The sequence below is a fragment of the Mirounga leonina genome, unplaced genomic scaffold (genome assembly GCF_011800145.1).
Source record: "Mirounga leonina isolate KUSES-001 unplaced genomic scaffold, KU_Mleo_1.0 Mir_91, whole genome shotgun sequence".
Lineage (NCBI taxonomy): Eukaryota > Metazoa > Chordata > Mammalia > Carnivora > Phocidae > Mirounga > Mirounga leonina.
Window position 1 is genome coordinate 15,336,802 of NW_023270839.1, and position 12,791 is coordinate 15,349,592.

Genomic DNA, 12,791 nt, shown 5'->3' on the forward strand with positions numbered 1-12,791 from the left:
CTATGAGCCACAGTTTCCTAACCCTTTTTCTCTGCACACTCCTTATAAAATCTCAGATGACTGAACCAGGTGACAGTGACCCACTCTAGGTCTTAGTTTCTTCATTGATAGAGTGAGGCAACTAGACTCTAAGGTCCCTTTCAGAGATGTGACCTTGAGGTTTTTGATAGGGGTATCTACCCAAAGACAAAAATGTGTTGTAAAAGGGAATCTGTGGGCTCCTTCATGGGACACTACTAAAAGATACCTCTCTCAGATAACTCCAAGAACCAAAGTCATTCAGGAATTATATTGTAAAGAACATTAGATACATAAAACTTAACAGTAAAATATATATATATATTCATGAAACTATAAGTTTAGGGAACAGGATTAAATGAATTTCTCTACTCCAGTACTTCTCAAACCTATGCATTAGGACTATCCAAAGGAGGGGTCTTCCAAAAACAGACTCTCAGACAAGGACTCAGGTACAGGTAGTTTATGTAAGAAGCAAAAATAGAAAACACAAATGAGACAGGCAAAATTGAGATAGGGAAATGAGAAAAGCCCTATCACTTATGTTAGTAAACAAGTTAGCAGTGAGCAACTGGAGCTCAGTTCTGCTGGAAACTCTCTGGGAAACTATGATGTGGCTTCAGAACATTCCACAGAAAGTGGGGAGACTTAGGCATTTATCTATTAAGTCCAGCCTCCCAATGGTTAAGAGATGTCCCTGAGGGTATGAATAGCCCCACACCTCCAGGTTGTAACTGCAGGGAGCCCAGAAGTTCCCAGAGTGCTAAAGAAAGCCCTCAGGCAAAGAAGAGAGCCAGCTCAAGGTAGAAAGCTATCCACTTTCCAGAAACATCTACCAGGGCTAAATTCAGAGAGGGGTTGAAGAGATAAGGTGTGAGTGTCGGCTATAAAAGGTGATGGGGGATGAGGGGATGGAAATCAATATTTTCTCACCTCATCTGCCATCAAAACGCTTTCTTCCTCAATCATCCCAACTAATCTGACTGAGGAATTCCTTTATACATGAAGCATCTGTCCTTGGAGAGATACTGCTTTAACGTAAATACAATAGTGCCAGTGTCTGGGTAATCATGATAAAATCAGAAGATCCCTTCTAAAATCAATGACAAGGCATACACTAAATATCAATAAGCCTCTGTCCTCTCTGGGGCAGAAACTAGGCCAATACATTTCACACAGTGCCAGGCATGAGGTCAATTCCAACATGGAAAAAAAAAAAAAAAAAAACAACGCAAAGAACAATTCACCTCCAAATGAGGTTGCCATCTGAAGTGAAGCATGTCGGAGGAGGGACAAAATGTTCAAAGTGTATTTGGAAGCATAACAAGGCATCACCATCTGCCATCTGAGTCCCACCTCCCCAGCCCTCTAGCCATCTGCACACCTGCTCAGGCAGGTCGCATCAGGGCAGGGATGGCCATGCCTTCATTAATGCAGTGGCAATAAAAACAAAAGCTCAGGAAATATCTCTAAAGCCCCTGACACTTACTTCCTTACATTTGGAATCTGTTTCCATAAAGAAACATATGGAAAAGAGATTCATAAACCTAAAGCTTAAATCTACACAGGGCTGAAGTTGCTGTGTGAGCTGAATTTTTAGACTACCAGGTCATACGTAGAAAATCAGCAAACTGTTAAAGAAATAGCAGAGCAAATGCTAAGCAGAACCTAATCTGGAATCCATTATACATATTCTCATTTTGAACTGTGATCAATATAAGAATCACCTCTTTTCTACCTTCATTCAGATTTCATCTCTAGACCCACTTTTCCCAGGAAAGCTAAAATAAATCCATCCAGAACTAACTATGGAGAAGTGCCTCTAAGTGCTCGAAGCAACCCGTTCTCCTGGAGAGCCTTCAGATAAGAGTCCAGTTTGGCTATTCCAGCTCTTTAGATCCTCCACACCAGAGACTGGGTTTATGTAAATGCAGCACACCCAAAGAGGAATAGAGCCTATCCAGGATCCATTCTGTAAGAAAGGCTATTTACTTGATCTGTCTGCTCTAGGCAATAGGATACTGATTCTAAATGTTACAGAAGTTCCTCCCAGTTCAAATGTCTCTTCTTAAAAATAACTAAAAAGGTTGTTTTTTTTTTAACTTGGAAATTATAAAGATATCAAAAGACACACTGTTAATAGGAGCTCACTGAATATATTACATGCAGTGAAATAGATATACCCTCTTCTAATTAGTCAGGTTAAGCATATGAATCTGTGCGAAGACAATCCAGCTGAGCAGTTAGATGTACAAGCTCTGAGGTCAGACTGCTTGGGTTCACCCTGGCTTCACCACTTACCAGCTGTGTGACCTGAGTCAAGTCACTCAAACTCTCTGAGACTCAGTTTCTTTGGGTATAAATGAGGAATAATAGTACAAGTTAATGAAGTGCATGTAAATAAAAATACAGGTAAAGTGTTTACCGTGGTATCTGGTACATAATAAGAGTTTTTAAACATTAGCTATTTGTAATAGGCTGAAAAATAGCTCTCCAAAAGATATTCACATCTGAAAACCTGGAACCTAGAGTTGTTACCTTATATGGAACAAGCATCTTTAAAGATGTGATTAAGTGGGGCGCCTGAGTGGCTCAGTTGGTTAGGTTAAAGCATCTGCCTTTGGCTCAGGTCGTGATCCCAGAGTCCTGGGATCAAGCCCCACATCAGGCTCTCCCTCTCTTTGGAGAGTCTGCTTCTTCCTCTCCTCCTGGCTCATGCTGTCTCTTGCTCTCTCGCTTTCTCTCTCTCAAATAAATAATCTTTAAAAAAAAAAAAAGATGTGATTAAGTTAAGGAGCTTGACATGGGGAGATTGCCTGGGTTACTTGAGTGGGCCCTAAATGCAAACACAAGTATCCTTATGAGAGGGAGTCAGAGGGGTACTTCTCACACACACACACACACACACACACACACACACGCACACGCACACACACACATGTACATGAGTAAAGCCAATGTGAAGATGGAGCTGAGAGAGATTTGAAGGTGCTGGTCTTGAAGACTGGAGTAACAGGATCACAAGCCAAGGAATGTCAGCAGCCACCAGAAGCTGGAAGAGGCAAGGCTAGGATTTTCCCCTAGAGGCTCCAGAGGAAGTGCAGCCCTGCCAACACCCTGATTTCTTACTAGTGATAAAGATTTCGGACTTCTGGCCTCCAGAATTGTGAGAGAATAAATTTCTGTTGTTTTTTTTTTAAAGATTTTATTTATTTATTTGACAGAGAAAGACACAGCGAGAGGGAACACAAGCAGGGGGGAGTGGGAGAGGGAGAAGCAGGCTCCCCGCCGAGCAGGGAGCCCGATGCGGGACTCGATCCAGGGACTCCAGGATCATGACCTGAGCTGAAGGCAGTCGCTTAACCAACTGAGCCACCCAGACGCCCTAAATTTCTGTTGTTTTAAGCCATCAAATTTCTGGTAATTTGTTAGAGCAGCCACAGGAAACAAATACACTGTTGTGATATATTTGTATCAATTCTCCACTGCTACATAACAAAACTTGGTGGCTTTAAGCAAGAATATTTGTTATCTCACAGTTTCTGCAGATCAGGAATCTAAGCACAGCTTTGCTGTGTCACTAACTCAAAGTGTCTCACAAGGCTATTATCAAGGTGTGGACTCTAGTTTCATCTTCAGGCTCTCAGGATAAGGATATAGTTCTTCACAAGTTCCCAGACTGAGGACCTCAGATTCTCACTGCATGTTGGTCAGACGCTGCCCTCCGTTCCTTGTCACATGTCTCTCTCCCCAGGGCAGCACACAACACACAGTTCATCAGAGTGACCAAGAGAGAGACTAAGAGAGAGAGAGAAGATAGAAGTCAACATCGTTTTTAACCTAATCTCAGAAGTGACATCCCATTACATTTGCTGCATTGTCTTTGTTCTAGAAGTGATTCACTAGGTTTAAGACCCTTAATTACCTAGAATAAATTACTGCAAACAATCTTTTTATTTCATAGCTCTCCTGGCTCTACATCATCAGCTGACCTTTTGAACACTAAACTCATCTAATTCACATTGGTCTGCTTGTTGTATAATGTAGGACTGGTAATTGTAAGAATTCCCAGTCTTTTGGTCTGCAAATGCTCAGCACAGACTTTAAAATAAAAGGGAAGCATCAACCATATTTCTGTAACTTTACATCGTTCCCACGTGTTTCTATGTAACTCCTCCAACTCTGAAAAAACTGTCTGCTATGTAGTTGCCTAGGACATGGGGAGGAATGCCTAGGAATGGCTTCTACCTGCCATGGTGGTAATGAGAGGATTTTTCTAGATTTCTGTGAATTTGGCACAACAAGAACAACTTCCAGCCCAGAACACTTTTCAGTCTCAATAGTTATTCCCTGTCTCAATAGTTAGTTATTCCCTATGTCACATGTGTCTCTCTCCAACCCTGGAATCTGTGACTAGCTTTCAAACTGTCCTTTTGTTTCACTAACATTTTACTGTTTGAATGTTCATACCATTTAGATCAAATATCATAGAACCTTTGAGCTGAAAATATCCTTTTTTTAAAGATTTATTTATTTATTTGAGAGAGAGAGAGAGATAAGGAGTGGGGGAAGGGGCAGAGGGAGAGAATATCCAAGCAGACTCCCACTGACTGCAGAGCCCATCTGGGGGCTCAATCCCAGGAGCCAAGAGATCAGGGCCTGAGCAGAAACCAAGAGTTGGACGCTCAGCCGACTGAGCCACCCAGGTAGGTGCTCCTGAGCTGAAAATATCTTAAATTTGTCTAATCAACCCTCTAAGAAAAAAAGCTCAGAGCAATTTCTCTCTCACATTCTCACAGTCTCTGATACTCTTGTGCTAGTACGGTCAGAGTTGGGTCTATTGTCTCAATTCCTAACACAGTGAGTGCGTGTACGTGTACGTGTGTGTGTTGTGCCTCATTGTGCACTGCTTTTAGACACTCTGACTAGTTTGCAAGTACACAATATATACTGGGGAAATGTTTGTAAGCAATATCAAAATCCATGTTAGAACAACAACAAAAATATCCAAAAGAAACATAACTGTGATAAGGATTCTGAAGAGAAGAGATAATAAAGTGTGAATTTAGCCCCATGTGAACATGAATTTTTTTCTTGGCTTCATGTCCTAATATCAAAGGAGATAGAAACCCTACAGAAATTTGAACAGGGATGGCTTAATATAAATAATTATTATAAGTAATTGTTAACTATTTACAGGAAATTAGCTACCAAAAGAGAACTTTAAGATTACCCAAGGTCTCAGTGAGAGAACCCAAGGAAAAAACACACTTGGAAGGGGTCCCTTCCCCACGGTTTGAAATCAGACCTGATTAGAGGGCTGTTGTTGCAGCCTGCTGGATGGCAGAGAAGTTGCTGGGCTGCCCTAGGATAAGGCTGTTGGGCAGAGAACCATGACTGGATGCCAATGAAATTCACTAGGAAGCTGCCATCAGAGGCTGCTGTGGAATTCACGGGGAAGCTGTTGGAGGTACCCACAGAACTTACCTGGAAGGCACCCACCAGGGTGGTAATAAGCTCACTGGAAAGCAGCTTTCCAGGAAGCTGCCTGCAGCTGATACCACTGACACTTGTTGAAGGTCATCTCCATGGGGTGTCCTGCAGCAGGATGGCCAAGCACCATAGGAACAAGAAGGAGGGAAAAATACATCTGCAACTGGAAGAGAAGCCCCTACCTGCAAGTGTTCCTTTTTGCCCTCTACTGACAAAATTTAACATGGTGCCAGGAAGTAAATAAAGAAATGCTTATAAGATCCATCTCTGCTATCAAGAAGGACAACAAAGGGTAGATCTGGAGCTGAGAAGCAATACATCGATAACAGGAACAGGGTCCTCATCAGTGAAGAGGCTTGAGCTCTAGTCTCAGCAATACCAACTTGCTAACACCTAGGGACCTATCAGACACTAGATCCCCTTCATGATGTCTTGGTATCTCTCTACTTTCATTAATCCAATCTATTTTTCCTCCATTTTTTTATTTAAATCCAATTAACAGATAATGTATTAATGGTTTCAGAGGTAGAGGTCAGTGATTCATCAGTCTTTTATAATACCCAGTGCTCATATCACGTGCTCTCCTTAATGTCTATCACCAGGTTACCCCATCCTCCCACCTACCTACCCTCCAGGAACCCTCAGTTTGTTTCCTATGATAAAGAGTCTCTTATGGTTTCTCTCTCTCTCTCTGGTTTCATCTTGTTTTATTTTTTCCTCTCCTCCCCTATTTTGAGTTTGGTAGTCACAATGAGCCATTCTATTACAACATATAATAACTGAAAATAGCAAATAAACAAAACATACTTATCAAGTTTCCAAGAGCTCACACTAATAGATTTTTCTATTTTATTTTGCCTGAAACCAAACTTTAAGACAATTTTTACTTCCTAATGCTGTTTATGATATTGTGATTATAAGAAATACATATCTTCATCTCCCTTCCTGGCACAGGAGTTTCTGAAACACTTGGAATTTCTAAGTGATAGAGGTAAGAAGGAATATCTTTTGTTATTCATAATCAGCCCTCCAGCAACCATACCTGAATTAATGCTAATGAGGTGACTCTTTGTGGGCTACTATATTGCTTCAGGATGAAGGTTGGTTGCCAGAGAAACCAACCAGGTGATTACAGGGTTGGAACTTTCAGCCCCTTCCCCCACCTCAAGGGAAAGGTGAGCAGCTAATTGAGTTAATCACCAATGAGCTTTGATTTAAGCAATCATGCCTGTGTAATGGAGCCTCCTTAAAAACCCTAAACAACAAGGTTCAGAGAATTTCTGATTTGATGAATACATGCAGGAAGGGTGGTGCACCCCTTTTCCATGGGGCAGAAGCTTCTGTGCTGGGGAGCCTTCTAGACTTTGCCCAATGCACCTCTTCACCCGGCTGTTCATTTGTATCCTTTATAATATCCTCTATAAAATATACTGGTAATAGTAAGTACTCTCCTGAGTTCTGTGAGCCATTCTATCAAACTACCAAACTGAGGGGGGTGGGGGGTCATGGAAACCCCTAATCTGTAACTAGTTGGTCTGCAGTACATGCAGCTGGGACTTGAGATGGGCATCTGAAGTGGGAGCTGTCTTTGAGTCTGAGCCCTAAATCTTTGGAGTCTGTACTAACTCTGGGTAGTTAGTGTCAGAAATGAACTAAATTGTAGAACACCCAACTGGTATCCACAGAGAATTGGAGAATTGCTTGGTGTGGAAAACCCACACATTTGGTGATAGAAGGGTTGTGGGTAAAACAGCCCATTACTGCTGTAACAAATTACCACAGACTTAGTGGTTTAAAATAACACAAATTTATTCACTTATCGCTCTGGAGGTCAGAAGCCTAAAATGGGTTTTCCTGGCTGCATTCCTTCTGGAGGCTCTATGGGAGAATCCATTTCCTTTTCCATCTTGTGGAGGTGAGCTGCATTCCTTGGCTCATGGCAAGTTCCTGTAGCTTCAAAGCCAGCAGTGTATCATCTCTCCTCTCTGACTTCTGCTCTTGTCCTCACATTTTCTGTCTGACTCATCCCTCTTGCCTCCCTTTTATAAGGACCCTTGTGATTACAGTGGACCCACAAGATAATCCAGAATAATCTCCCCACCTGAAGATTTAATCACATCTGCGAAGTCTCTTGCCATGGAAGGTAATATATTCACAGGTTCTAGAGATTAAGGCATGGATATCTTTGGGAGGCCATCATTCTGTCTATCACACAATCCTTCCTAAAATTAAAGTCTCTTGAATATTGCATGATTTTTGCTTCAAGTATATTTTCTCATATAAAAGGGTCTCAAAACCTACCTACCCAGTTTTCAAGATGCTATAATAAGTTACCAGATACCCTTGGTTTCTCTTCAGCCCCCCATTCTTACTCTTCCTAAAAAACTCATTTAATTAACTTTCACCCTCCTTGTAATTCCTATTCATTAAATAATAAAAAAGATGATAAATTAGTTTATGAATTCACGAGCCCTAGTGACACAAGTTTTCTCACAGATCCTCAATTACTCTACCAACCTCCCTATATATATTTGAATTGTCTTCTAGAGTTAGAGGGATTTCTGAATTAATGAGCAGAGGTGCAAGGCCTATTCAGCACATGTGCACGTGCACACACACACACACACACACACACAGTCCTGTCCCAAAGCCTAAACTTATTTATTGCATTTCCTTCTGTTCCAAGGTTTCCTTATTCTCATTCTGCTTCTCAGTATATGGCAGGAGAGAAAGTGGAATACATAATTCTAGAGTATTTAAGGAATCTCAAGACAAAGACAGCTTTCATTTAGAATATAGAGTGTCAAAATGGGACTAGAAAACAACGAGATACCACCAGACACCTATTAGAATGGTCAAAATCCAAAACACTGACAACTCCAAATGCTGGTAAAGGTGTGGAGCAACAGGTACTCTCATTTGTCATCGGTGTAAATTCAAAATGGTACAGCCACTTTAGAAGACAGTTTGGCAGTTCCTTACAAAATTAAAATACTCTTACCAGATGATATGATTATCTGCCTAGAAAACCAAAAGCATTAATTTGGGAAGTTTAAGCTGCTGTAACAGATAAAAGCCAAAATTTCAGTTGCTAAAAGGACACAAAGTTCATTATAGTTTAAAGCAGTAGGTGTTCAATAAGCACATGTGAAATGAGTGGGCAAATTCCAACACTGTAATAGTGAAAAAAAAAGAGGAATAATCTTAATGCTAGTTACATAAATAATAACCCCATTACTTAGCAAAAATTATGCTATTTAAAATACACTGTATGTCTATGCATACCAACTGATAAACATAGCCATGGTATGTTTATGTTTTAAAGAAAGCAATTATTGTACAATATATGCAAACATTTAGAAGAATATACCATCCATTAACCATGGAATTCTGAGGTTCTTGGTACTCAGACTGCCTGGATAATTTCCCAGGACAAACCTCCTGAGCAAAAACCTAGCCAACAGTGTCTTCCCTTCTGGGCCTGAATTGCAGCCACAAGACAGCTGTCAGGATTTAGTGGATGAAACTTGGATGCATAGACTGGGGATTCCCCAGGACTCCTCCTGGTGCAGAGCAAAGCCAGGGCTGAGAAGACAACAGGGTAAAACCACAGGCCAGGGACCTCCATTTGTCCTTTTGCTCCAGGTCCCTCAAATGTTAGATAAGCCTGCCTGAACTTAACCATAGCAACCTTCTCTACCAAAACCAGAGTTTCCACTTCCGGTGGCAGGGTCTGGAGAAGGGGCGGCAGGCGCCATGTCCGGCCGCAAAGGTGGCAAGAAGAAGCCCCTGAAGCAGCCCAAGGAGATGGACAAGGAAGATAAGGCATTCAAGCAGAAACAGAAAGAGGAGCAGAAGAAACTCGAGGAGCTAAAAGCGAAGGCCATGGGGAAGGGCCCCCTGGCCACAGTTGGAATTAAGAAACCTGGCAAAAAGTAAGCTGTTCCTTGTGCCCAAGGCAATGATGATCCTTAATTCCATTCCTGTTTAAACATCTGGATTCCCTGTCATAGCATCTCTTGCTACCTAGAGCTGGAATGAAGTGTTGTCTTAGATCCTGTTGTATTTAAGAATAAACTTTTGTAAAAAAAATAAAATAAAATAACCAAAGCCAGAGTTTTACCAATGCCGGTAATTCTTTTTAGTCTCATGTTGGCCTAACTGACTTCCCATCATTGGACTGGGCTTTACTACAGCAGAAACCAACTGCTTTCTGAAGGCTACAAACTACTGACTGGGACACAAACACCAAATGTCATCCTGTCTCAGACACCACCAGGGCCTAATGCTTCTGCCAGGCTAAAAAGTCATTTGATGGCAGAAATCCAGGCAGCATCTTGAGGCCAGTTAATTCAGCCATGCCTGTCACTAACTGTCATCCTTTGCCAGGACCCAAAGTGCAAGTTCCTCTGGTCATTTGCTCTTTCTTCTGTTCTCCCCGCCCCCACCCAGTTCAGTTCTCTGTTCACCCCAAATCTACCTTTCATCCTCCCATTATTGACAAATCCATCAGCCTTTCTCATCTTACTCTGTGGGATCCTCATTCTTTGTCAACCACCACTGAATTTCCACCTTTCCCCCAAACACTCCCTCTACCTGTTTATCTCCACTTCCGATCCTGGGTTGTTCACTGTCCTTCTGCCCATATGATGGGCGGGGGGGGGATGGGGATATCCATCACGTTTTTCTTGCTCTACACTGCTGCCTTCAGACTACTACCCCTCCACCTTTGTATAAACACACCTCTATTGAGGGTTATATCATCTGTCTGTAGCTCCCACTCCTTCCCTTGCCATTGTTATTATTGACTTTCTAATTACTACATATATTTCTTTTTTTATTAACATATAATGTATTATTTGTTTCAGGGGTACAGGTCTGTGATTCATCAGTCTTACACAATTCACAGCGCTCACCATAGCACATACCACCCCCCAATGTCATCACCCAGCCACCCCATCCCTCCCACCCCCCTCCACTCCAGCAACCCTCAGTTTGTTTCCTGAGATTAAGAGTCTCTTATGGTTTGTGTCCCTCTCTGGTTTTGTCTTGTTTCATTTTTCCACTACTTGTATTTCTTACAGATTTGAGCATCTGGATCATCTCATTACCTTCCTTTCTTCTCTAGTGCTGTCATCATTCAAGGTTCTAGGTGAATCTGATGTCCTTGTGCACAACCTATCTAACATCACAGTTCCTTGACCTCCACTCTATTTCAGCAATCTACTGCTATTCCAAATCCAGTTCTTTGCTATTTCCAGAACTATTCCACCTTTTAAACCAAAATCCTCATATCCACTTCCAAACTGCACCTTCCCAACTTTTCTTACTCTTTATTCTCAGTCTCTATTCTTACACCGCATCAATGCCTCCAAGACTTTAATCCCACATCTCCCCTCATCTGTCTGCCCCTGTCTATTAATTGGACTTCCTGTCATCCTCCAATAATCACTGAAAACAAAAATATGATTGTGTCACTCTCCTACTTAAAATTCCTCAAAGGCTCTTCATATGTTTTAAAAATTTCAAATTCCTGGGGCACCTGGGTGGCTCAGATGGTTAAGCGTCTGCCTTCGGCTCAGGTCATGATCTCAGGGTCCTGGCATCAAGTCCCACCTTGGGCTCCTTGCTTAGCAAGGAGCCTGCTTCTCCCTCTGCCTGCCACTCCCCCTGCTTGTACTCTCCCTCTCTCTCTCTGGCAAATAAATAAATAAAATCTTTTAAAAAAATAAATAAACAAAAATTTCAAATTCCTTAGACAAAGAATTCTTTCTAACTTTGTAATTTGGCCTGACCTGACCACTCCAGCCTTATTTCACCCACCACCCCAACACATGTCCTGCACTCCATCCAGTTTTGTAGACCTAGATGCAGTTCCATTTATCCATCCTCTAGAATGCCCTTCTCTACTCTCTCCTCTTGACTAACTCAAAAATGTTTAATTTTTTAAATTAAACTTTTTACTTTAAGGTAATTATAGATACATGTACAGTTTAAGATATAATGCAGAGATAACCCAAGATAACCCAATGCAGAGATAACCAAGTAAAGATAACCCCTTTACCCAGTGTTGCCTAATGGTAACATCACACAAAACCATACTATGGTATCAGAACCAAGAGACTAATACTGATATCATCAAGATACAGAAGAGTTCCATCACCCCAAGGATCTCTCATATTGCCCCATGATAGTCATGCTCACTTCTCTCCCACCCCTGGCCCCTTCTTAATCCCTGGCAACCATTAATCTGTTCTACTTTTTTATAATTTTGTCATTTCAAGAATGCTATATGAAAGATATTATATAGTTTGTAACCCTTTGAAAAATTGGCTTTTTTCACACAACATAATTCTCTGGAGAAAAACTCCATGTTGTTGCAGGTTTCAATAGTTCATTCCCTGATTGCCGAATAGTATTACATGGAGTGGATGTACCTGTTCATCTACTGACCCATTTTTCAACCACAAGCCCATTAAAATCATATGGGTTGTTTAAAGTTTTTTTTTCCCCTATTATGAATATAGCTGCTATAAAACATTCATGTAAGTTTTTTTATGTGAATTTAAGTTTTCATTTCCTTGAGATAAATATTCAAGAGTATAATTGCTGGATCATATGGTTGTTGCATGCTTAGTTTTTGGCTTTGTTTTTGTTTATTTGTTTTTAAGAAACTGCCAAAATATTTTCTAGAGACAGAATGTGACATTTCACATTTCCACTAGTGGTAAACGAATGATCCAGTTTCTCCACATCCTCACCAGCATTTGACGTCATTTTATTTTAGCCACTCTGATGGGCATAAATGATACCTCATTGTGGTTATAATTTGCATTTCCCTAATGGCTACTGAGGTTAAACATCTTTTCATGGGTTTATTTTCCACCTATATGTCCTTTTTAGTGAAATGTCTCTTCATGGGCTTTTTTCTCATTGGATTTTTTTTAACCATTGAGTTTTAAGAATTGTTTATATATTCTAGATACTAGTCTTTTGTCAGATATGTGATTTCTAAATATTTTCTCTCATTCTGTAACTTACCTATTCATTCTATCAATTGGCTCTTCCATGGAGAAAAAAGAAATATTTTAACTTTGATTAATTCTAATTTATCAAATTTTCCTTTTATGGATAATGCTTTTAGTGCCAAGTCTAAGAACTGTTTACCTAGTCCTAAATCCTAAAGATTTTCCTTTTTTTTCTTAAAGCTTTGTGGTTTTACATTTTCTATTTAACACCATGATCCATTTTGAGTTCATTTTTGTATAAGGTATGAGGCT

General features: G+C 40.8%; 1 protein-coding gene across 1 annotated transcript; it reads left to right on the top strand.

Annotated features, from left to right (window-relative positions):
- The first annotated feature begins 8,904 nt into the window (after positions 1-8,904).
- Positions 8,905-9,450, top strand: LOC118003733 (translation machinery-associated protein 7-like). Its single transcript, XM_034994882.1, has one exon. It carries the CDS (start codon positions 9,268-9,270, stop codon positions 9,448-9,450), a length of 183 nt encoding a protein of 60 aa, XP_034850773.1. The 5' UTR covers positions 8,905-9,267.
- The last annotated feature ends 3,341 nt before the right edge of the window (positions 9,451-12,791 follow it).

What these genes read in the sequence shown, in the direction of transcription:
- LOC118003733 (XM_034994882.1), top strand. Translation starts at nt 9,268, where the DNA reads ATGTCCGGCCGCAAAGGTGGCAAGAAGAAGCCCCTGAAGCAGCCCAAG.